We start from the raw sequence: 26,628 nt of genomic DNA, 5'->3' as shown, positions 1-26,628 counted from the left end.
GCTTAATTAATCATTTTTGTTTTTGAGAACGAATTAATCATTTATTTTTGTTCTGTGGTCAAGTTCAAAGTGCAGAAACGTCGCCGTTTGGTAAGATTCCTAAGGCCATCAAATCAAAGTCTAGGGTTTCGTTTCGTTTGGGTATAAATACAATCAGGAATCGCCGTCGCCCCTCCTCGCCTTCTCATTTTCGAAGACAGTCGCTTCGATCTCCCGTCTCTGGTACTCTCTCTCTCTCTCTCTCTCTCTCTCTCTCTCTCTCTCTCTCTCTAAATTTTGATGGATTGGTATGAGGATGGAGGGATTTTATTAAATTTTTGTTATTAACTTTTAATTTATGAGTTCATGCCCATGCTGTTTGCATTCTACCCTGCCTATTTGACACCCTTCAATATGTAATTTTTTTTTTTTTTTTTGAAAATTTTGAAAATTTAATTTAAGCAAAACACCCTGAACTTTTTGGATAGTTTTAGACTACATGGAATTGTATCAAAGTCAGGGGTTCTAATTGTGTTATCTTGTTATATACATTTGTTTATCCAATATAGGCATTAAAAAAAAGAATTTTTGTATGGATGAGGGCGGTTTTGAATAGATAATTGTGGCAAAATTGCAACCGTGTAGAATTTATGGTGAATCACGATTAGTTTCACTTTTTACAATTCATGTAATTCTTGAAACAAACTTGCTTGACAAATTTTGATATTTTTTTGACTATTTATTTTTAGTGTAAATGACATAATACAACTTCTTCTAAGTATGTTTAGTATGAAAACAACCTATACTTATGCATGATTTGTTGTTATTTTTGAAGATCGTGGAGTTTTTAGTAGGATCCCAACAAATCCATGAATTATCTATTGCTATTTTAGTGTCATATTACATCGTCTAAAGATGCTCAAGGTTAAAGTAATTTAAACAAATAAATAATTTATCGCTCTTTTAGTGAAATAAATATGATTTAATAGTGCATGGATCAGGTAAGCCAAATGCAATAATTCTGCAACTTATTAAATATTTTTTTTGAACAATAACCATACACTCCTTTTAAATGTTTTTAAGTTTTATAATAAAATATCTCACTTAGTTCTTTCTTCATATTAGACTCTATATAGGGTTCCTAGGTCTATGTTTTGAATGTCAAGCGAGATTATATTGTAGTTGTTGAATAATTTCATAGTTGGTAGGATGTGGACTTATATTTCTTGATATGAAGCCAATGGCTTCCAATTAGACGATGTAATCATACCTCTATATAAGAACTATTTTATAACATATGCCGAAATCAATATATTTCATTTTTTTTTTCTTGTATATACAATTGTTTAACATTATTTTTATGTAGTTTGTTTGTATTGAACCTTAACGACTCACGATTCACAAATTAGGATTTTGATTCACGATATGATTCACAATTTGACAACAAAGGTTTATAGAAAATAAAATAATTAAAAAATAATGAAAAATATGGTGGACTCGGCGGCTGTACCTTCATCTTCAGCACCGCTTCTTTCATTCTCTATGTTGCTAATTGTATCATCATAGCAACAAAGCTAGCAAGAAAACTAATTAACAAACAAGTTAACTCATGCATTGGAGGCGAAAAGAAAATGTGTGTTAGTTAAGTCAGTTAGAGAGCCCATTGGGGATGCTCTAATTAGTTATTTTGCTAGTTTTGTTGCTAACTGTGGCAATGTAGTTAGCAACAGGGAGAAAGAAGGGACGCTAAAGCTGAAGGTATAGTGGTTGAGGCTACCCACTCACTCTCTAAACTAAAAAACACTTGACACAAAATTAAGCACCACATTTATCATTTTTTTGCCATATAATACACAATTTTGAAGAGCTCGTTGGAGACACGCTAATCCAACCCTTTTGTTTGTGATCCATATTATGTCATAAATATATATTGCTTCACTCACATTGGCCACTAAATTTTTAAATGAGGGAGAGTAGATGTGAGTAGATGTTTTGCACTAATGGTGGTGCTGGATAATAATGGAGTAATACTGTGGTGTCACTGCTTGTGATTTTAACAATGTTAGCACTTGTCTTGTGGTGGGCAATTGAAATGTAGTGGCTATGGACATTGTGGGGTAGGTGCCAGTTCCTGCATTGTAGCAGCAGTGTCAATGGTATCACGAAACCCCACCATAACTTCAAATACTAAAAATGATTAGTAACATATTTACTAGTTGGTAATATATAATTTATTGGTATCCTCATTTGTTGGGTTTCGATAAGTATCCTCCACCATAACTCAGATAAACGAAATAGAACCTGTGGTGGGCCGCATGTGTCCAGAAGGACCATAACATTGTTGGAAATGCACTTACAAAATTCCATAACCTCTGGTTTTTTGGCAAAATAATATTATTGATTCCAAACTAATGTGTATTTGTTTTTAATTTTTGGAATTTGCAGAGTTATGTACTGATTTAACTTCGTTGTACAAGTTTTTGAATCTTCTATAGGGCTTTTAAACCTACAGCAAAGATGCAGAACGAAGAGGGACAAAACATGGACCTTTACATCCCTAGGAAATGGTATGTGATTTTCTTTGTAAATACTATAGTGTAGTATTGGAATTGGTGATGCTAATAACTATTTTGCATGCAATTGCAGTTCCGCCACAAATAGGTTAATTACTGCAAAGGACCATGCATCTGTACAGATTAATGTTGGACATTTGGATGAGAATGGCATCTATACTGGTCAATTTACCACCTTTGCTCTTTGTGGTTTTGTCCGTGCCCAGGTTCTTCTTCTTGCTTGTTTAGTTGTGATTTATCTTCACTTGTCTTAGTCTGCTTCTTTGCTTTGCAAACTATAGTAATCTTTATATATTATTGATATTAATATTTTGGGCAAGTCATCATACAATTTGTCTCTCTATAGCCACTAACCACCGAGGAAAATATTATTGGATTTCAGTATTGGACATTGGTTTTGTGTGATGCAAATATGATTGATATAGATGATGCATTTATGTAAAACTTATGAAAAAAATATTGAAGAAGGAAAACAAGTGCATGACTTGATAGTAATTAACATTGGTTTGATGAAAAAATGCTTTCATGAAAAATCGACACAAATGGCTTCAGTCAAATTTTTGAAAAAGAAAATACATTAAGGAAAGGATCTATTATGGAAATATGTAATCTCTAGAAAGTATAGCCGTACGGAAAAGATCCCATTTAATAGTTGTTTTGTTAGACATACTATATTTGCATGCCAATGCAATACCAAGCATCACAGTGACATGTTTATGGTTCACTAGTTCGGTCTGATTTGGTTCAAAGGTTTTTAAGGTTTGGATTGGTTCAGTTCCTCCTAAACAGAACTATGCTCATCCCGAGTTGTTTTTACTGCAGGGAGATGCTGACAGTGCAGTTGATCGTCTCTGGCAGAAGAAGAAAACTGAACTTCGACAACAATAGAGAAGTCAGAGAACGGTGACTGCAGATGGCCTTTTTGCCGTTTGAGAAAATTTTCTTATTTTGTTATTAGAGAACTGGAGTCTCTGTAGTATAATGGCTTATGTTTGTTGCTTTATCTATTTTGTGATTGGGTGTGTTGGTGCCAGTACTTATGTGGATTTATTACTGTGGTCTAATCTTTTAAGGTGAGACATTATTATTTTATGGTGGATGATGATTTCTTTGTTTTTGTTGCAAACATGCTATGCCATATTGCTCAATTCTCATACAAAAATTTTGATCGAAAAGACCATTTATTTTGAAGGATGCAAATTGGAACTTGGGAGAATTGTTGAAATTTATTGATTTGCCTTTTTAATTAGTTTGCTCTTTAATCTACCATTTGAAACCCAAAAGTAGGACTTCGTCTTTATTATGTCTAGTTTAGACAAAGGATTTTTACAGGCCAGTTTTATTTTTAAGGGTTATTACCCAACAGGTCTTTAATGGAGACTCTTTTACCTATAGGTTTTGAATATTTTTGTTTATTCCATTTTTGTTCTGAGACTTTTATACTCAGATTTGAACATTTTTGGTCATTCAACGGTTATTACTCTCTCTCTGCACATTTCTCTACCGTTGTTGACCACCGCCACCTCCACCATTGTTGACCACTTTCATTGTCGTCATTGCTAGTGACTTCAACCGGCATCTTTTTCCACTTTCACCATTGCTTTCACCTTTACTGACATCTTTGCCTCCATCGCCACTAACGTCTTCACCTCCACTTTCACTTGCATCGTCATTGTTGACCACTGTTGCCTCCACTTTCATAGTCGTTGTTGCCTTCACTTCTAGTTTTAGGATTTAGGCTCTTTGTTGTTGGGTCTTCTCTCGCTCTCTTTATATATTGGGAAAGATTCTAATGATAAATTTGTTTTATTTAGTAATAAATCAGTGATAAATTTATTTAAATTAGTGATAAATTTATTTAAATCATTGATAAATTTGCAGTGTTGACTCTACTCTAGGGGTAAAAATAAAAAACATTGTTAGACTTTTTTGAGTAGGACCTGTTGGGTAATAAGACCAGTCCTGGCCCGTAGCTCCCTCTTTAGACAATCTGGAAAATAAAAAAAATAAAAAATTTGAAAAACTCTCTGTACACAAACTAAATTTTGTTGAGAAACCCATTAGGAGTTTGCTTTTGCTTTTGTTATTGATTTTTTTTTCCTGCAAAGTTTTTACGATCGCATGGTCCAAATAGGCTTTAAAATAAAAAATTTTAATCTAACAACTATTGGTTTTCGTCAATTAAAAAACATAATTTGTATCGATTAAAAAAAAATTATGACAAATTATCTTAAAAAATTACACAATTTTGTAAGATGTAGCAAAAATGTGCATGAGCCTGAGTTGGGTTATTACTTCAATGTAACATTTGTAATTGTTTTATATTGATGTTTTGATCTTGAAAATTTGAAGAGGAATGGAAAAGAAAAGAGAAACTAAGAAAATAAAATGAAGTGATACTACTTTTTTCTCTCTCCAGATTAGAAAAATGAAATGAGAATAATATGAATGGACAATTCAAACTCTTCCTTCACTTGTCCTACAAAGAATTCCATGTACTTCAATACAAACACAACACAACACATACCCGCAGCATTTATTTTTGGCAAAATACACAACATAAAAATGCTTCTTTGAAATATAGTAGTACTGCTGTCCCACAAAATTATTACTTAAGAACAAGCAGCAACATTCTACTGACAAAAATGAATGCATGGTTCATTGCTCCATTACTCGCTTGGCACCCTCCAAGGTATTCTTGAGTAGCATCGCAACAGTCATCGGACCCACACCACCTGGAACCGGAGTTACCCATCCAGCAACTTTACATGCTTCATGGAAATCCACATCTCCCACAAGTCTGTATCCTGACTTTCTACTTGGATCATCCACAGCATTTGTTCCCACATCAATGACTGCTGCACCAGGTTTGATCCAGCTACCCTTAACCTGGTTTATATAAATAAATAAATAAATAAATAGGTCAGCAAACCAAACTCCTCTTGCATGAAATCAAAAGTTAAAAAAGAATTATGAGCGAAACTCAGCAATCAATGTTTGTTTTGCCAAAAGATCTAATATTTCCAACTAAAACTGCGATATGAAATAAATGCCACAACCGTGCACTAAAGCATACATGAAAGCAATAACTTAACCTAACAGATCTCTCTCTCTCTCTCTCTCTCTCTCTCTCTCTCTCTATTCGGTTACAAGATGTTCGAATCTACATCTGATAATGTTCTTGCAATGGCTGTAGATGACTCTGATTCCTCTGAGTTTTCTGAAGAAGATGAAAAAAAATGTTGAAGTCTCTTACATAGGTTTCTAATGTCCTAGTAGCCCAACCAATCCCATTGGTGTAAGTCCAAATCATTCTGGGAAAATATGATCAAATTCAATATCCTCTAATCAATATTTACCAATGTTGACTTCTCTAAGTATTCTGAAGAAGATGACGAAGACTTCAATATTCAATTCTTAGAGATTAACAATGTTGATTTCTCTTACATACGTTCTAATGCCCTACCTAACAGCCCAACCAATCCCACTAAAGCTAAAATATGAAATGAATGCCAAACCCGGTTACCCCTCGTTCAGGTCATCATTAACAGTGTGCACTAAAGCACTCTCTCTCTCTCTCGGTTACAAGATGCCCGAAGCCCAATCGGGTCAAATCCAATATCCTCTGATCAATATTAACTTTTTGTACAGAACTGCAAGACGCTCTTTTGACTAGAATATGGAATGATGTTTAGAGTCCCTTTAAAAGGGCTAAATGCTGAATATGAGTGTTCTCTTGTTATATATGTTCAGGGTCAACCACCAGCATATTCCAGCTGGAACCAAACTAATAGTTAAAATTTTATGAATCAAATCAAGAAATGAAAATCGAAGTTGCACATAAATGTGATAACAATGTTATAATCAATAAAGAAACATATGAACTGCTACTAGTTACCATCATTGCTTGTCCTGCTGCAGCGATAATAATGTCTGCTTCGCGGATGATGCTCTCTGGATCACGAGTATGCGAGTGGACCACAGTAACAGTGGCATCAGCCTTCAAAAGTAGTAGCGAAACTGGCAATCCAACTATGTTACTTCTACCCACCACAACTGCCTTTTTGCCCTTTATGCTAATACCACTCCGTGATAGAAGCTCAAGACATCCCTGTTGACATAACAATTCTCATGAGTCCAAATATTTTCAATCATAGAGTATGGCCCTGTTTAGTATAGTTTATTGGAGCTGCTTAGACAAAAATAGCTTAAATAAGCTGAAAATGCTGATTATCTGAAAGCTAAGATAGTAGTGCTTTTAACTTTTGTTTTATGATTATCAACTTTGAACTTGAGAAAAGTTACACCAAACAGGCCTATACTCTCGTTCAAACCCACATCTATAGATTTTTTGAACTAATAATTGTTGTAACAACAAAACAAATTGAAGAAGGATCGATTTTAGAATAAGCATATTTGAATTTCAAGACTAGATATATTGCCTTGGGGGTACAAGGAAGGAACAGAGGTTCTCTGCCTTTCATGGCAAGCTTGCCAATGTTCAGAGGATGAAAGCCATCAACATCCTTCTCAATGCTTATTTCACTTAAAACTTTCTCTTCATTTATATGCTTCGGCAAAGGAAGTTGGACTAATATACCTGTACCAAAACAAACCCTGCTTTGAATGATTATTTTAACAAACAAACAAACGGACATGCTGATTTAAGAAACAATGAGCTTGTTTACATACTATCAAAGCACCAACAAAATTTTTAATTCTAAGACTTTTCAATTTGAAAATCGTGAATAATTCTGATATTCAGCTACAATATGTGGATTGGTAAGGTGATGTCTACAGTTTCCATTCCACATGATAGCTCAAGTTTAGATGTCCGATTTTTGTCATCAAATGCATTTGGTGATGCAAGCCGTCTAACCAGATATGTCACTAGATTGACACATACAATAATTTAGAAGAACATTAGTGACAAGTAAATTTTTGAATAGAAGAAACAATTCAAAACTATTTCACAAAAGGATATTGATAAAAATAGCGTGACAAATACAAGAACTATATACTATCCACTTCTAAAATAACAGGCAAACCAACCATGTACATCAGGATGTGCATTTAACTCGTGGACTTTGCTAATCAATTCAGCTTCAGATACTTGCTCCCGAAGGTCCACATCAAAAGACTTAATCCCAACTTCAGCACATGCCTTTCTCTTCATACTCACATAGCTTTGAGAGTCTTTCCTACAGCCTACAATGACCACAGCCAGTCCTGGGACCTGAGATTTGAGCAAATATTCCAATTTTGAGTTTAAAATGTATAATAAAATTACTTAACAAAAAAATAGAAAGAAACAATAAAATTAATGTTTAGAACACAAACACTATAGTAAGGCTTCTTCACCTGACAGGGTTTCTTTTTCTTTTTCTTTAAATTTATTTGAACAGATAGGGCTGTTTCAAACTTATTTTTCGAACTAGTCTGGTTGACAATCACGTTTTTTAAAATGCATGATTGTTAATTTCCACCACATATATGTTAATATTTGAAGTCCACGTGTTTTTAACAAGTCAATATTCGAAACAAGTCCTATCAAAAAAATATTTGAAGTATGGAAAAAGCGGGGTTACTAACCAAATTATCTTAAAAAATGTGGTTGTGGATGGACCTTATTTAAATCAAATTAAAAACAAATACAAAAACTTAAAAAGGTAAGGAAGCCGTATAATTAGAGGCGTAGAACATCTCCAACAGAGAACGGAGATTCCTCTTCTTAGATAGCAAGTGAAATGGTAAATATTGACACGAAAAAGCTCCAAACAAAAGGCCAAATATCTGTGGCATTGCCTGTACAACGTCAAATTTCACATATGGGAGAGCAGATGCCAATTCCATTTCTTCATTTGTTTTATATGCGAGACCCACATAAAAGTGAGGTTTTTATTATTTTTATCTAAACATTTGGAAATCAATCTAACAAGTTCTTATAATTAAAGTACGAAATAAAATAAAATAAAATAATAAATTCAGTATATTATTGGGTGGATTGCTTATTTTAATTTTAGAGATGCCAAATTATCATTTAAATCAGCAAAAAAGTTTGAAATCTCAAAATTGGAAGATTTGCTTCAAGATGCTTAAATGTACCAAATGACCTAAAAAATAAATAAAAATAAAGGCCTTGTTTGGTTTGTGTTTCGGAAAAAATTTTGGAAAAAATTCTTCACAAATAAGTTTTTAAAGTTAATCAAACCAAACAAATTTTTTCAAAAAAAATTTTCAAAACTTGTTTGGTTTACAAATTTTCCAAACAAATCTCTCTCTTATACACATCAAATCAATCACTTTTTTCAAAACTCTTTCTCAAAATAATTTTTCAAAACATCTTTTGAAAAAAAACTAAACCAATCAAATTTTTGTACTTTTTATCTCAAAACATGTTTCTCAAATACAAACCAAACAAGGCCAAAATGAACAGTGAATCGAACTCTTTTTTGCTTTCTTTTCATTGTTTTGTTTTCGTGGAAACCTAATTCAGACAAGGATATATATAATTTTAAGCATTCTTTTTCTTCCAGGTCTATCAAAAGTTTCCAGGCAACCAAACAGAGAGTAAGCATGACGAATTTCAGACTAATCAAGAACAAGACTGAGCGAAATTTAAATAAAGAACACACATCTCAACTATAAAAAAAAAAAAATCGAGAAAGGGGTTGTTGACCTTGCCATATTTGTTGGAGAGATGTAGAACTTCGGAAGCGATTTCAGATCTAATCGTCTGTGCGATTGCTTTGCCGTCGATTATGTTAGCTTCCTTATTGTGATGTTGATCAGACTGTGACGCCATTTTTGAAGATTACAAGGATGAGCCTCTTCTCTGAACTTTGTTCAGTAAATACTCTCAAGATAGACCGGAACGACTTTTTGGAGGGGGGCGATTCATCGATTCATCCCGCTAATTTGTGGACCACTGATTTAATGAGTAAAAAAAAAAAAAAAAAAAAAAATTCATCGATTCATCTCACTAATTTGTGGATCACTGTTCTAATGAGTTAAAAAAAAAAAAAAACTCAAGTCAAAACAATGCATCACTCTCGTGGGAGTCACTATACCACATTATTGGTGATGCTCTAAAACTTTCAATTTAGTGCTCTAAAACATTATTGTCATCTCCAAATTTGAGTAAAAGTTTTTTTTTTTTTAAATTTTTTGAGTAAATTACAATTAGACTCTTGAGGGTTGTTTAAAATATAAATTATTTTTTGTGATTTGAAAAATTATAAATATTTTTTGTTAGAATTTTTTAACAGAATTAACTAAAAAAATAAAATTTATAATTGTTTTCTTATATAATAATAAAATTATCTAAATTATTAATTGAAACATATTTCTAACATCACTAAAAATTGTTAATTAATTTAATGATTTATTAATAAAAGCGACGATTTGTCATAAAATTAGAAATCTCAGGGAATGGAATGTAATTTTCAGAACTACAAGGGGTGATTTGTATTTTAAATAAATCTCAAAGAGTGTATTTGTAATTTACCTAAGTTTTTTTAATCAAATTTGAGTAAATTTTGTTTTTTTCATATCGAGTGCTTTGAGTTTTGTAGCTTTGGAATGTTTTGAGAAGTTAGTAAAAAGTTAATTTTTTAACTTTTTTGGTGGCTTTTTTGACAAAAGAATTTGGCTTTTTGGTGATTTTTTTGAAAAAACTTGAGCATCTCCAATGCACTAGGCATATAATACTTGTTAGTTAAAATGCCTAGTGTGATTCACTTTTTTCAATTCCAATGCACTAGGCATATGATTAGGCATTTTGCCTCAACTCATATTCACTAGCTACATGTAGAGCATCTCCAACGGTAGTAGGCATTTTACCTATCTAAACATTACTATAAAGTATATATTTTATTTTGCCTATTGACTGTTTTATGTTTTTACTCCAACCATGCTCTTTATTTTAGCTATTTATCCAAATATTATTAATTTTATAGAATGCCATGTCAACAACAAAGATGGAGGGAAATGATCCTAATGATTGAATACATTTTGCCTAACATTGAAGGCTAGCTACATGTAGCTAGTGAATATGAGTTGAGGCAAAATGCCTAATCATATGCCTAGTGCATTGGAATTGAAAAAAGTGAATCACACTAGGCATTTTAACTAACAAGTATTATATGCCTAGTGCATTGGAGATGCTTTAACGCTAGGCAAAATGTATTCAATCATTAGGATCATTTCCCTCCATCTTTGTTGTTGACGTGGCATTCTATAAAATTAATAGTATTTGGATAAATAGCTAAAATAAAGAGCATGGTTGGAGTAAAAATATAAAACAGTTGATAGGTAAAATAAAATATATACTTTATAGTAATATTCAGATAGGTAAAATGCCTACTACCGTTGGAGATGCTCTAAGAAGCTAAAAAACTGATTTTTTACCAAGTTTCCAAATTGCTCCTTTATCAAATCACCAATAAAGCGGGCAGTCGATCGATCAGTCGATTGGTCAATATAATTTTTTCATAAATTTTTATTTTGAGATGGCTATTCAGAAACGTTTGGTAGTAAAAATCTAATGACAATAAATAATAATTTGCTAAACAATATATTTGGCCCTTTGATGAAAAAAAAATATGTACATATATATTATATTTGATGATGAATTTCATAAATCATTGAGGAGTAAAAAATAACTCTTTCATCAAATTTAATGATGAATTTGATGAACCATCAAAAATGATCTTAATGCAAGGAATTAGGTGTTAACTTATTTGAATTTTACTTATTTCATTTTAAGAATTGATGATCCCCCCCAAAAAAATGGATTTGATCACTTTTTTTCTTCTACAAATCTCACTTTTTCTCTTTCCTTTCTTTTTTTAATCACTTTTTCTCTCACATAATCTACTCAATTATAATAAAATATCAAATCATCTTAAATTCTTAAACTCTAAAACTATTTTCGAAATATACAGTCAAACAAATCAAAAAAAATTCTAAACTTTCTTCTCAAATTTTTTTTTGAAAATTTATCTCAAAACACAAATCAAACACAACCATAACAATTTCAGATTAATGGAGTTAGATGTATTTTTATAAATTCTTTGTAATTTATCATTTTTTTTAGATAAATTATACTAATTTCTTTTGAGGTTTGGTGATGATACAGTAAGTTTCATATATTTTTTTGTATTATTACATTGAGTTTCGTTAAGATTTTAATTTATGTAACACTTAACATTCGTTTAGGAAAAGTTAATTTAGCTTAACTTTTTAATTAATATAGCTAGTTGAATTAGTTCTATGTAAAATAAATTTTTAGCTTTTTTTTAATTTAGATGTGATAATTGTGAAAGAAAAGGTAAAATAATTATGGTTTGAATGTTACATTTTGACTTTTTGTGGTCTAAATTAGTCCAATCCTCTTCCCAAATGAAACTTTAGTTTTATTTACATCAATAATTTATTAGTTATATAAATAAAAAAATAATATTATTATTTTTTTAATATTAAAATGAATATATTTTCTTTTCTATTTTTGTGTATTTATACTATTTGCTTTAGTTTTGATTCCTGTAAGAATTTGGAAAGAAAAAGTGAAAGTAAGGGTGAAATGTGTTTGGGAAGTTGGTTAAAAGTCGATTTTTTGACTTTTTTATCTTTTTATGAGTAAAAAAATGTGAGAGGTGATGTAACTTAAAATGAATTAAAAGTCAAAAACTAACTTTTAACTAGCTTCCCAAAGTGCACTTAGATTTCACCTACTTTTTTTTCTTTTCTTTTTTAAATGCTTACTTAAATTCATAATCAAAACACACTCTTTTAACAAACATCTTCTAGCAAAAAAAATTGATACTTTTTTTGTTAATCAATTATATAAAAAACAACATATACTCTAAGTCTAACAACAACAAATATTACATCAACACAAGAATGAATCTCATAATGAAAGAGGAATAAACCATTGAACTTTGACATTGTAAGTGTTCTTCTTAAAAAATAAAAAATAAAAAAAATTGAATAACACAAAACACTTTCATTGATTTCATTTCAAAACTGTTTTAATCCTTTTACCATTTATAAACTACATATATTTTTCATAAATTTTAATATTAAACAATACTTGAGATGCACTGCACTTATCATTTGTGGGAAGACTTTTTACTATCTCCTCCAAACAAAGCAATTGATATCATTTATACAACAGCAAACTTTCATGTATAGAAGAGAAAGAGAAAGAGAAAATTCTTATTTTATTAACATTAATATCCTTCTTGATACATTAAAATCACTGATATACAACCCTTTTCCAGTATTATAATCATCATCCAAACAATAAATCTTCAAGGGTCATCTTTATTTCATTTATCACATAATAATATCATAGATCCACCATGAAATATCATCAAAATGGACCAAATCAAAGCTTAGGTGTGACTCCATGACCCCAAGAACATCATAGTTCTTATAGGATCTTCCACACCATATCTCCAGTTTCCTTTTTGTCTTTCAATTTCTCTTGAAAACAAACGATCATATCTACATTTATAATCACGATCAGATCTACTTCTCATGGGAATTTCATTTCCAATCATGGAAACTATAGCCTTCTCGTAAACTTGCCTGAACTTTTCTCCAATCGTTCTCTTCGACTCGTGAATCAAAGAGCTGTCGCCGGAGAAATTTTGGGGCTTCATCTTCAATAATTTTTTGTGTTTACTTGTTTGATAGGCCAAGAGAGTGAAGCTAGATTGAGGATTTTGATGCATATTTATAGAAGATTGGCCACTAATGGCAGAGGATGAGAGGACCTATAGAATATTGTGACATTGCAAAATTTAAGTGGGTGATAGGGACCACATATACTATTTGGATAGGGTAGATTCGTCACGTTCATGTATGACAGCTCAGGTTAACAGTGGCCCAACTAGTGTATAAATTAATTCATCTTTGTTGCAACTTGCAAGTGTATAATTTTTCAGAAATGGTTGAGGGTCACAATTTTTGTGTTTTAAATAGCTTACAATTGTTAAAACGACATCGTTGAGTATAAAACAATTTTAAAATTGTCAAAACGACGTCGTTTTGACAATTTTGAGCCATTTAAACCACAAAAATTGTGACCCTCAAACATTTTTCATAATTTTTATCTTCTGAGCTTTTATTTTTATTTTTATTTTTTAATTGGGTTGTTCAAATTGGATTATGCTTTTAAAAGAAATTCTAAAGATATATGCATTTTGTTACTTATTTTTATGATATATATTATATATTTTTATAGTTAAAAAATATTTAAATAAAAAAAATATAATATTATCACAAAATATATAATTTTATTTTTAAACAATAAATTATCATAATTCTATCAGGAGCATATGAATCTGATACACACTATAGAAGGTGTGTGTACCGAAGAGTTTTGCTGCTTTTAATTGGTCATTGTTGCAGCGTAAATTAGACAAAAGGAGTTTTGTAATTTGAATTTGGATCCTCGGCCGCCCTTTTGGGCGGCAGTTCCAGCAGCCCCCCCAAAACGACGTCGTTTTGGGGGGTTTTTCGTTTTTTTTTTTTTTTTTTTCGCAGAACCAGAGCAGCAGAGGGGAGGGGAGGGGAGCTCGCCGGAGGGGAGGGGAGGGGAGGGGAGGGGAGCTCGCCGGAGGGGAGGGGTCCGGATTCGCCGTCGCAGGTCGTCGAGCTCGCCAGCCGTCCGATCGTCGCCCGATCTGCCGTCGCCTCCGCGTCCGGCCCGCCTCCGCCTCCTCCTCCTCCTCCCCCGGTGATTTAGGCCCCCTCCAGTCCGGTGCTCCCTCTTCTTCTCCCTTCCTCTCTCTCCTTCCCCTCCCCTCCCTCTCTCTCTCTCCCTCCCCTCCCCTCCCCTCCCCTCCCTCTGGTTCTGTCAAAAAAACGAAGAAGAAGAAAGAAAAAAAAAAAAAAAATCAAAAAACCCCCAAAACGACGTCGTTTTGGGGGGCTGATGGAACGGCCGCCGGAAAGCGCGGCCGAGAATTCGGACTCTTGTAATTTGGCCTTCTCCCAAAATTATAATAATTTAATTGAATATTGTTGGACTTGGTAGCCCATGGTAAGATAGTGATATGAACTATTCATCATGCCTTAAGTCTCGTTTCACATGTAATATTTTTAGTTTAAAAGTTAAAAAATTATTAAAAAAATTAAAAAATTTATAATCTATAAAAAGTCAAATATTTCATTTTTTCTAAATATTTTACACATCTTTTCATAAAAAATTAAAAAATTATTCCAAACATATTTTTTTTTACCTCATAATTTAGCCAAAAAAATCAAATAGTTACTAAAATAGTCTATTCTCAAACGAGACCTTAATAAGTAGAATATGTATATGTAAAAAAATAATCGAACATTTGTAGTTAATAAAATTGCATCACAATTATTTTAAACAAAATGATGATTTATTCTCAAAATTATATTTATCGTGTATTTTTATATGACAAATATAATCAAATTATGTAACTATCGGTAATTGTCTCAAGACAAAGATTATGTTTAGTTATTGAATTTCTCAAATGAGATTAAAGAACTTATATGTATTAATTTTTTAAAGGTAAATTAAGGAGCATTTTGGCAACAACAGTAAAAAAAATCAGTTTTTTGGCTTTTTAGTTTTTTAACTAAAAAAGTCAGTTTTTTTACCAAAAACAATCCAGTTTTTTGTCAAAAAAACACCAAAAAAGTCAAAAAATCAATTTTTTACTAACTTCTCAAAACACCCCTAAGGCCTTGTTTGGCAAGTGGTGATTTTAGCTAAAAAATTAAAAAGTTACTAAAAAAATAAAAAAGCCAACAATCTATGCCAAAAAGTCAAAAATTTTATTTTCTCTCTACTTTTTGTATATCTTTTCGTAAAAAACTAAAAAAGTCATTCCAAACATATTTGTTTTTTTTTTATTTTTTTACCTTATATTTTAGCTAAAAAGTCAAAAAGTTACTAAAAAAATTTGTTCTCAAACGAGGCCTAACTAAAAAAAATGAATTTTTTTAGGACAAAATAAAAGTTTAACTTCTTTGCTTTGTTCACTTATTTTATTTTTCTCTCTCCCTCTCACAAATTTGAGATTTAAAGCATAACAAAATACAAATTAACACGACATACTTTGTTTATACAAAAATTGTTCAATGTCATGCAACAATGTTACACCATTCAATAAATTGAGTCCTACACTAATATATGTAAACCTTACCCTAATAAATAGTGTGATGCTAGATATTGACACACGCGGCACTAAATAATTGATATTATTTATAACATAATTTTTTTTTTTAGGCTTAGAATTATAAGAGATGGCACTTGGAATTCGAATTTACTTTTTAAGGGAGCTTGGAATCCAAATGTGAGAAACACATGATGTGGATTATGATGACATTTCGACACAAGAATAAATGCCCATTGTGTTTGGGAAAAAAGAAGATGCTTCAAATCAAATGATGTGTAATCCCACTACGAAGTGACTATGGGGCGTTTTGGATAGTAAAAAAATAATTTTTTTGATTTTTTAGATCACATTATTTTTTTATTTTTTTTATATAAAAAAATCAAAAAAATTATAAAAAAATTAAAAAAATTAAATTTTTACCAACTTCTCAAAACACCCTACATATATGATAAGATGGTTGATATGAAGCCAAAGCAAATATAAACCAACCATCCTCACAAATTCCACATCATTGTACCCCTCCCCCCCCAAAAAAAAAAAAAAAAAAAATTAAATAAATCTCATTTGGTTTCTACCTTTATATATAGGAAAGTGCAAATGACAATTGTTGAGGATATCAATAACATCTGTTGATGATAACTGGTAAAGTTATCAATAACATGGATATGTGGCAGTATTTTTTATTTTTTAAAAAAAAGTTAAACAAAGAGATGGGTAAGGCTTGAACCCATGACCATATGAGTTTAAGTACGAGGACTCATACCACTTAAGCTAAATATACATTATAATATTAATTTCATTATTATTTTTTTTTATTCCTATTTATTTAAATTGCATACACATCGTGTGTGCCACCCACTAGTATATATATATATGTATATATAATCATGTTCACTTTTCTTGTCAACTCTCTTATAATTTATCAATTAAGAATCAATACTTATTAAAATTTGATGAAATTTTCAAAAAAGGGTGCTTTATACTATTGAAAATACTTCATCCCACTTCTTCACTTTTTGTGTGGCCTTTTATGTGGTATAGTCCCCTTACTTTTTAAAAATGGCAAGTCTTATATTTATATATGTTTATTGTATGAATTCTTGTAAAATGTGTATTCAAAATTTTTAATAGAAAAATATTCTGAATTTTAGTGTAGATTATAATTTGTGCGGATGACCCACATTTAGGTTTTTTGAGTAAAAATTCTTAAGTACCTAACATTACTTGTGAAAAATCGTGAACAAAAATGTTTTAGACCACTAATTAGTGGTAGTTCTAATGATGTGGCAGTGGGTCCCACTCACTGCCACATGTGTTTTGTGCCTTGTTTTTTTTTTTTTTTCCAATTGCCACCTCACTAGTGGTGGGGTTAGTGATGATAAATTAATGGTCTATAGCATTGCTCAAATGGTGAAATAATCATATGCCAAATCTATAAAGTGAAATTAAAAAATTGTTGGGGCTAGGCTACTTCAGCATTGAGTTGTTCTCTCAAAATACAGCCCAGCCCAATGCTTAATGGCCAAGCCTACATGCCCCATGCTATTTTTTTTTTTTATCTATTTATTTTTGTTGTGCGTGTCTATGGACAGATCTAACTATTCATTAATTATTATTTGGACAAATTATATTCTTCTGTTTTATTATTATTATTATTTATTTATTTTTAAGTACAAAAAAATTAGAACAAATCTTAAAATTTTAATATAATTACATTAGTTTCTTTTAAAATTTTAAATCCAAAAAATAAATTAATCCATACCATTAAGGGATCATTGATGTTAAGCAAAATATATAATTATTTAATCATAACAATCCCACCCCACTTTCCCGTTGGAGCCAGTGTTCACGCGGACTGTTGTGCAGTCCGTAAAATTCATTTTGGATCTTATTTTGATAATTTAAATCGTATAAAACTTAAAAAATATTGAGAATAATATAGTTGTTAAAAAATTAAATTAAGCAAATATTAATAATTTATTCATCAAATAACATTTTTATAGAAAAAAAATAAATATGTATGTATCAAACTAAATACAAATGTATTAATAACAGATTATTAATATCCGATCAATTTAATTTTTTACAAATATATTATTCTTGATATTTTTTAAATTTTTAACAATTCAAATCATCGAAATAAAATCTAAAATGAATTTCACAAATCACACATCAGTCACTCACTGCTATGCTTCGCGCATAACAGTGACACTTTCTTTATTTTTGGGACCAAAACATAACAGTGCCACTCGATCCACTTTCCATTAAACAAAATAGGCCCACCCTAGCTTCCTACTTCAACACTAGACCACACAATTCTACAGCCCTTCCGCACTTCAACATCTAACTAAACAGTTTTTCCACCACAACTCTTCCACTTGACACTCTTACCACCTTTTTATAGTAAAATGATCCGGACCTCCTCCAGAGGTGACCCTCACGATCCCTTCTGGCCTTTAATTTGATAGTTTTTTTTTTTTTTTTTTTCTTTCTCCAATCACCAACTTCCACGTGTGTGTGGGGTGGTAGAAGTTGGTGATTGAGGGGGTCTCAATCACTTCTCCTTCTTATATTCTTTTCCCTCTGCCACCACCGCCTCCCTTCACCCAATTTGTTACGCAAATTTAAATTTAAGAAGAAATAAATATAATTATATTAAAATTATAAAATTAATTATGAATTTTCAAAATTCAAGAAAAGTCAGAATTTGCACTTGTTATTTTTAACAAATTGTTAATGATACAAATAGGTCTTAATATTGTGCTTGATTGAGAGGTTTATGAAGAGATTTAAAAATGAAAAGGGAAAAAGAAAGGGAAAATATGTATACAACTAGGTAAAATATACCTTTTTCCTTTTTATTTTAAATTTTGTTGGAAATAGTTATAAATTTTGAATAAAATCAGAATTTTTTCTTAAGTTTGGTCTATTTTTTAGGTGGGCCCCATGCGTCGATTTTCACGGGTCAAAGTGGTAACGCGTTTTATGCCGCGTTGTGATTCACGTGGTATATTTGGTTGCTCAAAACTTACCGAGTGAATGGAAAATTGAAGCCAAAGTGTGCTCCATGAAAATGGAGTTTTGGTAGAAATTCCTTAAGGTTGTAAAATGGCTTGTCCCACATTGATTTGGTAGGAAGTTTTGAATGGGTTTATAAGACTTGGGTTTGGTACTTGGGGTGTGCCCCAATGGGTACCTAAGTGTTTTAGAGGGAGAGATTATGGGCAAAATGGGTTAGACCCATTGGACCCAAAAACCACTACGCGCGCCGCCGCCGCCGCTCGTATGGGCGGGCTGGGCCTGGGCGCAGGTGTGTGGTATGAGGTTGGGTTGGGCTTGTTCATACCTGTTCAATTCAAAACCAGCAGCCACCTTTACATCTATAAATAGACTAGCCTCCCATTTGGATTTTACTCCAATTTTCGTACTCCATCCTCTGCTATAAATCTTTGCATTTTGCTACATTTAATTTATAAAAGAAAGAGTATAAACACTTAGTGTGTTCGTAAGGCAAACAATTTGTAGTGCTGCTATTGTTTGTAGTAGATCATTTCCTTTACATCTATAAATAGACTAGCCTCCCATTTGGATTTTACTCCAATTTTCATACTCCATCCTCTGCTATAAATCTTTGCATTTTGCTGCATTTAATTTCTAAAAGAAAGAGTGTAAACACTTAGTGTGTTCGTAAGACAAACAATTTGTAGTGCTGCTATTGTTTGTAGTAGATCATTTCATCTTGGGAGATAGACGTCCAAATTCTGAAAGCACCGTAGAGAGGACACAGTGTCAAACACTGGACTTGATCAGATTATAATTCGAAGAAATTAAATCAAGTAAGTTATTTAATTTATTTTCAGTGTTATTATTGTTTATTTAAATTAGATTTAAATTTTGTTTTTGTAATAAAATAAAATTTGTTTTTATTTATTTCTTTTTATTTCGAGTTTGTTTTTTGTAATCAAAAAAATTCTCTCATTTCCTTTATTTCTTTATATTCTGGTTGTTGTTTAGTACACAACAGAATTTAATTTATTTAAATACAGTGAAGATTGTCCTACAATCTTAAGACAGATCCATTTTTGGAACCTTCATTGTATTTAATTTTCTGTGATTTCATAAAAACATATTCTGGTTGGAAAAATAAATAGTGGTTTATGCTATTTGACAGATAGTAGTAATATACTGTCTCTTTTCTTTGACAACTAGTAGTGATATAGTGGTATCATTAACAATTGCAGAATATTAATTGTGTTACAGAAAATTATTGTGATATTTTATTTTTCTAGTTTTAGCAACAAGGAAAATAAAATTATTTTGTATTATAAATTTATTTTCTGGTTTTAATAACTAGAAAATTAATTTGTGTTTTAATTTTTTCTGATTTTTGTAATAAGAGATTATGGCTACTGCAACTGAAACTGCATCTGGTAGTGGTACTCCTATTATTACACCAACATCGGTCCTTATCCAGAACCATGTTCATATACCAATCAATCATGGAGAAAAATCAAAAAAATTTAACGGTACCGAGTTTAAGAGATGACAGCAGAAGATGTTGTTCTATCTTACAACTCTTAATTTGGCCCGGTTTCTCCATGAAGAGGCTCCAACACTTAAAGAGGGTGAAAGTGATCGGCAAGTTGTTGCCACTGTAGATGCTTGGAAACATTCAGATTTTCTGTGCAAAAACTACATCCTCAATGGCCTTGACAATATGCTGTATAATGTATACAGTCCTTTGAAAACAGCAAAAGAATTATGGGATTCTTTGGAGAAGAAATACAAGATAGAGGATGCCGGCACGAAGAAATTTGTTGTCAGTAAATTTCTGGACTTTGTTATGGTAGACTCCCAAACTGTAATATCTCAAGTTCAAAGTTTTCAGATAATTTTGCATGATATTCATTCAGAAGGTATGTCTCTTAGCGAGTCTTTCCAAGTCGTTGCTTTAGTGGAAAAGTTATCACCGGCTTGGAAAGATTTCAAAAACTATTTAAAACATAAACGCAAAGAGATGACCATGGATGAACTTATTGTAAGACTGAGAATTGAGGAAGATAACCGAAAGGCTGAAAAAAGGAATGAGAAAAATTCCATTGAGTCCAAGGCTAATGTGGTTGAACAAGTTCATAAACCACATAACAAAAAGAGAAAGTTTACTGGAGATGGTCCTAAACAAGGCGACAACAATGGCAACAAGAAGTTCAAAGGAAAATGCTATAATTGTGGCAAGATTGGACATCGACCTTCTGACTGCCGCTGCCCTAAGAAGGATCATGGAAGTACAAGCAAGAAGACCACCAATCAAGCCAATGTAACTGAATTAGATTACATCTCTGATGGAGTGAATGACATCAACTTCTCTGCTGTGGTGTCTGAGGCTAACTTGGTTGGAAATCCCAAAGAGTGGTGGGTTGACACTGGAGTAACTCGTCACATATGTGCGAATAAGAAGATGTTCACTACCTACAATGAGGCTGCAAATGGTGAACAACTTTTTATGAAAAATTCTTCTACTTCTACTGTGGCTGGACAAGGGAAAGTGATCTTGAAGATGACATCAGGGAAAGAACTGACCTTCAACAACGTACTGCATGTACCTGACATCCGGAAGAATTTAGTTTCTAGGTCTTTGTTAAGTAAAAATGGTTTTAGGCTTGTATTAAAGTCTGATAAATTTGTATTAACAAAGAGTGGTATGTATGTTGGTAAGAGATACATGAGTGATGGTCTCTTTAAGTTAAATGTAATGACAGTTGTACCGAAAGTTGCTATGAATAAGAATAACACATCTTTTACTTATATTCTTGAGTCAAATTTATGGCATGGTAGATTAGGACATGTAAATTATGATACTTTGCGTAGATTAATTGGTTTGGATTATATACTAAAGTTTGAAATTAATCCTAATCATAAATGTGAAGTTTGTGTAGAAGCGAAACTAACTAAGGTTCCATTTAAATCAGTTGAAAGGAAAATCGAACCTCTAGAATTAATTCATACTGATGTATGTGATTTAAAATTTATTCAAACTAGAGGAAGCACAAAGTATTTCATAATTTTTATCAATGATTGCACAAGATATTGTTATGTTTATTTACTTAGAAGTAAAGATGAAACCTTAAAAATGTTTAAACTCTACAAAATAGAAGTTGAAAATCAACTTGGTAAAACCATTAAAATGGTTAGAAGTGATAGGGGTGGTGAATACGATGCACCATTAAATGAATTTTGTGTACAAAATGGCATTATTTACCAAACTACAGCACCTTATTCTCCACAGCAAAATGGAATTGCTGAAAGGAAGAATAGAACCCTAAAAGAAATGATGAATGCCATGTTACTAAGTTCAGGCTTACCACAAAACTTGTGGGGGGAAGCAATATTGTCTGCTAATTATGTTCTTAATAGAATACTCCACAAGAAAACCAAAAGCATTCCTTATGAATTGAGAAAAGATCGACCACCTTCTTACAAATACTTAAAAGTGTGGGGGTGTTTGGTAAAAGTTGAAGTTCTTGTTCCTGAAAAGACTAAGATTTGACCAAAAACAGTAGACTGTGTGTTTATTGGTTATGCTCAGAATAGTAGTGCATATCGGTTTCTGACTTATAAATCAAAAATACTGATATAAATGTGAACACTATTATAAAGTCAAGGAATGCTGTATTTTTTGAACATGTCTTTCCTTACAAGAAAGGACAGGAATTAAGTTCACAGAAAAGAACTTATGATTGTACACAAAGTCAAGAGACTAATGACAATCAAACACAAGAGACTAGTAATAGTCTCGACCAACAGGATTTAACTGATGATGAACTAAGACGAAGTAAGAGAGCGAGAACATCAAAATCCTTTGGTCCAGATTTTCTGACATACCTGTTAGAAAATGAACCTCAAAGCTTTAAGGCAGCAATGACAGGTCCTAAAGCACCTTTGTGGAAAGAGGCTGTTAATAATGAAATTGAATCCATTATGCAAAATCATACTTGAGAATTGGTGGATCTTCCACCAGGTTCTAAACCTTTTGGATATAAATGGATATTCAAGAGAAAAATGAAAGTAGATGGTTCAATTGACAAGTATAAAGCAAGACTTGTAGTTAAAAGTTACAGACAAAAGAAAGGTTTGGACTATTCTGACACATATTCTCTTGTGACAAGAATAACATCCATTCGCATGCTTATTTATATAGCAGCGTTGTTTAATTTAGAAATACATCAAATGGATGTTAAGATAGCTTTCTTAAACGGTGATCTAAATGAAGAGATCTATATGGAGCAACCCGAAGGGTTTGTAGTATCAGGGAAAGAAAAGAAAGTTTGTCGACTTGTAAAATCCCTTTATGGATTAAAACAAGTACCTAAGCAATGTCATGAAAAATTTGATCATGCAATGCTTACTAATACGTTTAAGATAAACGAATGTGACAAATGCGTCTATGTTAAAAACACTGACCAAGGATATGTCATAGTTTGTCTTTATGTGGATGACATACTTATCATTGGAAGCAGTCAAAACATGATCAAATCAACTAAGCAGATGCTTAACAAAAGATTTGATATGAAAGATATGGGGGTCGCAGATGTTATATTAGGAATGAAAATTACTAAAACATTTGACGAATATGCATTATCTCAATCACATTATATTGAGAAAATTCTTGATAAATTTATCAAGAATGATATGAATTTAGCTAGAACACCTGTAGACGTCAATCTTTATTTATCGAAAAATAAAGGTGATGCAGTGTCTCAGTTAAAATACTCCCAAATTATTGGAAGCCTAATGTACCTAATGAATTGTACTCGTCCTGATATAGCTTATGCTATCAGTAAATTGAGTAGGTACACTAGTAATCCCGGAGAAGACCACTGGAAAGCGATCATTCGGGTTCTTCGATATTTAAGATTCACCTGTGATCATGGTTTGAACTTTACTCGATATCCAGCAGTACTTGAAGGTTATTGTGATGCCAATTGGATATCGGATACTAAAGATTCAAAATTCACTAGTGGATATGTCTTTACTCTAGGAGGCGCTGCTGTTTCTTGGAAATCCACGAAACAAACTTGCATCGCACGATCCACAATAGAATTCGAGTTTATTGCTTTAGACAAAGAATGAGAAGAAGCAGAATGGCTTCGTCACTTCTTAGAAGACATTCCAATGTGGCCAAAACCTGTGCCAGCTATTTGCATTCATTGTGATAGTCAATCTGCAATAGGCAAGGCACAGAATCATATGTATAACGGTAAGTCACGACATATTCGTCGTCGACATAATACCGTTAGGCAGTTATGGTCAAATGGAATAATCTCTATAGATTATATAAAATCTAAAGAGAATATTGCAAATCTGTTAACAAAAAGTTTGACAAAAGAGCTAGTGTATAGTTCATCGACGGGGATAGGATTAAAGCCTATTACATAAGAGTCGTCATAATGGTAACCGTACTTATATGACTGGAGATTCGAAGAACTAAGTTTAAAGGGACAACTAAGTTATGTATGGCTCGCCAGAAATCTCCAAGGGATTAAAAATTTCCTACCCATTCCTATGGTGAGAGTGATATCTGCAGCATATGTTGTATGCAGGGGTATAAGGATAAGCTTTGCTTTTAATGATTACTTATATCTTGATTGAGGCATAAATCAAGACGAGTATAAGGAGATACCCACAATAAGAATCACTTATATGAGTGTTAAACTGGGGCCGATTCTATGAGAATGAAGAGGCTAAATTCTCTAGAAACACTTATGAAAACCAGGCGCATTCAAGGCCAAAATAAACACAACAGTGAGAACCACGATGTGTTAGAAGATATTTTGTGTGAAATCTATTGTCTTGGCTTACACAAACGTCTGAACAATTCAAGGCATCACGTCCATTGGTTAGCCAGTAAGTCCAATAGGTTATCACTAGGGAAGGTTCAAGGCCGAAAGCTACCTATCCTGATGCAAGATATTTTCGACTTATACTCTTTCAATAGTCTGCATATTGTTGCATTTCCGTTGTCATCAAATTCCATTCATGTGGGGGATTGTTGGAAATGGTTATAAAATTCTAGATAAAACCAGAATTTTTTCCTAAGTTTGGTCTATTTTTTAGGTGGGCCCCGTGCGTCGATTTTCATGGGTCAAAGTGGTAACGCGTTCTATGCCGCGTTGTGATTCACGTGGTATATTTGGTTGCTCAAAACCATTACCGAGTGAATGGGAAATTAAAGCCAAAGTGTGCTCCATGGAATGGAGTTTTGGTGGAAATTCCTTAAGGTTGTAAAATGGCTTGTCCCACATTGATTTGGTGGAAAGTTTTGAATAGGTTTATAAGGCTTGGGTTTGGTACTTGGGGTGTACCCCAAGGGGTATCCAAGTGTTTTAGAGGGAGAGGTTATGGGCAAAATGGGCTAGACCCATTGGACCCAAAAATCACCACACGCGCACACCGCCGCCGTCCGTCCGTCCGGTCGGGCGGGCTGGGCTGGGCCTAGGCTTGGGCGCTGGTGTGAGGTTGGATTGGGCTTGTTCGGCCCAATTCTATTCTTTTTAGGCCAAAAACATTTGAATTTAATTTTATTTTGTATAAAATAAAATTCAGAATTCAAATTAAACCGGAAATAAACTGGTTTGGTTTTACTGTACATCCAAACAGGGTCCTTCTAGAAATAAACTAGTCTGGTTTTTAACGTACATGCAAACAGGGCCATTCCTGTTTTTGTATCTGTTTAAATTATGAACCCAACAGATTCAAATCTGTTTGAATTCAAAACCAACAGGTTTCATACCTGTTCAATTCAAAACCAACAGCCACCTTTATATCTATAAATAGACTAGCCCCCCATTTGGATTTTACTCCAATTTTCGTACTCCATCCTCTGCTATAAATCTCTGCATTTTGCTGCATTTAATTTCTAAAAGAAAGAGTGTAAACACTTAGTGTGTTCGTAAGGTAAACAATTTGTAGTGCTGCTATTATTTGTAGTAGATCATTTCATCCTAGGAGATAGACGTCTAAATTCTGAAAGCACCGTGAAGAGGACAAATCTGTCTTAAGGACACAGTGTCAAACACCGGACTTGATCAGATTATAATTCGAAAAAATTAAATCAAGTAAGTTATTTAATTTATTTTCAGTGTTATTATTGTTTATTTAAATCAGATTTTAATTTTATTTTTGTAACAAAATAAAATCTGTTTTTATTTATTTATTTTTATTTCGAGTTTGATTTTTGCGATCAAACAAATTCTCTCATTTCTTTTATTTCTTTATATTCTGGTTGTTGTTTAGTACACAACAGAATTTAATTTATTTAAATACAGTGAAGATTGTCCTACAAATTTTCTATCGAAACACAACATAAATGTTTACCATTGTCCTCTGAAAAATAATTTCTTTCTCTTAGGGCTCGTTTGTTTTGAGAGATAGAATGAAGGGGATTGATAATGAGGGGATTAATAGTGAGGGGATTGTTAGTGAGGGGCTTGATAGTGAGGGGATTAATAGTGAGGGGATTGATAGTCAAGGGATTAATAATGAGGAATTGTTAAATTATTTTTATATAAAATAATAAAACAAATAAAAAAATATAAAAAATTAAACATTATATTTAAAAAAAAATTCCCAATATATAAAAAATAAAAAAATTTCTAATCCCCTCACTATTTTCTAATACCATCTCTACTTCCTCCTTACCAATCCCCCTTCAAGGGTATTAGCAATACCAAGGGACTAATAGTCCCAAGGCTTTCTCTGCAAACAAACAGGGGCTTTAGTAATACCTTGGTATTACTAGTCCCAATACCCTCCTTATAGCCAAAAACAAACGGGGCCTTAGAGTAATGTCCATTATCAGAGAAACTTCTATTTATAGGTTGATTAGAGCACTAACATAAAGAGTAATGTTATAT

General features: G+C 32.3%; 2 protein-coding genes across 3 annotated transcripts; one reads left to right on the top strand and one right to left on the bottom strand.

The window, feature by feature from the left end:
- Window positions 1-18: 18 nt before the first annotated feature.
- On the top strand, window positions 19-3,644 carry LOC114271368 (small ribosomal subunit protein eS21). 2 transcript variants are annotated; one of them, XM_082899653.1, is made up of 4 exons: window positions 19-222; window positions 2,457-2,546; window positions 2,626-2,758; window positions 3,375-3,644. In XM_082899653.1, exons 2-4 carry the CDS (start codon window positions 2,497-2,499, stop codon window positions 3,438-3,440), a joined length of 249 nt encoding a protein of 82 aa, XP_082755779.1. In that variant the 5' UTR covers window positions 19-222; window positions 2,457-2,496; the 3' UTR covers window positions 3,441-3,644. The 2 variants fall into 2 exon arrangements, with proteins under 2 accessions (XP_082755779.1, XP_028068795.1); XM_028212994.2 differs by having other exon boundaries at window positions 125-222; window positions 2,425-2,546.
- Window positions 3,645-4,986: 1,342 nt separating this feature from the next.
- LOC114271369 (Amino acid dehydrogenase family protein) lies at window positions 4,987-9,507 on the bottom strand. The gene is made up of 5 exons (XM_028212995.2): window positions 9,232-9,507; window positions 7,605-7,788; window positions 6,995-7,152; window positions 6,451-6,663; window positions 4,987-5,441 (listed from the first exon to the last, which is right to left on the bottom strand). The coding sequence occupies exons 1-5, from the start codon at window positions 9,355-9,357 to the stop codon at window positions 5,211-5,213; spliced, it is 912 nt and encodes a 303-aa protein (XP_028068796.2). The 5' UTR covers window positions 9,358-9,507; the 3' UTR covers window positions 4,987-5,210.
- Between the last annotated feature and the right edge of the window lie 17,121 nt (window positions 9,508-26,628).

The sequence above is a fragment of the Camellia sinensis genome, chromosome 12, assembly GCF_055761805.1.
Source record: "Camellia sinensis isolate YWXY chromosome 12, ASM5576180v1, whole genome shotgun sequence".
NCBI lineage: Eukaryota > Viridiplantae > Streptophyta > Magnoliopsida > Ericales > Theaceae > Camellia > Camellia sinensis.
This window is presented reverse-complemented; position numbering and strand designations above follow the sequence as displayed.

Coding starts and splice junctions, on each gene's coding strand:
- LOC114271368 (XM_082899653.1), top strand. CDS start 2,497: ATGCAGAACGAAGAGGGACAAAACATGGACCTTTACATCCCTAGGAAA. Junction 2,547..2,625: donor CTTTACATCCCTAGGAAATG/GTATGTGATTTT, acceptor ATGCAATTGCAG/TTCCGCCACAAATAGGTTAA. Junction 2,759..3,374: donor GTGGTTTTGTCCGTGCCCAG/GTTCTTCTTCTT, acceptor TTTTTACTGCAG/GGAGATGCTGACAGTGCAGT.
- LOC114271369 (XM_028212995.2), bottom strand. CDS start 9,357: ATGGCGTCACAGTCTGATCAACATCACAATAAGGAAGCTAACATAATC. Junction 7,789..9,231: donor TCTCCAACAAATATGGCAAG/GTCAACAACCCC, acceptor CTCAAATCTCAG/GTCCCAGGACTGGCTGTGGT. Junction 7,153..7,604: donor TGCACATCCTGATGTACATG/GTTGGTTTGCCT, acceptor GTTTTGGTACAG/GTATATTAGTCCAACTTCCT.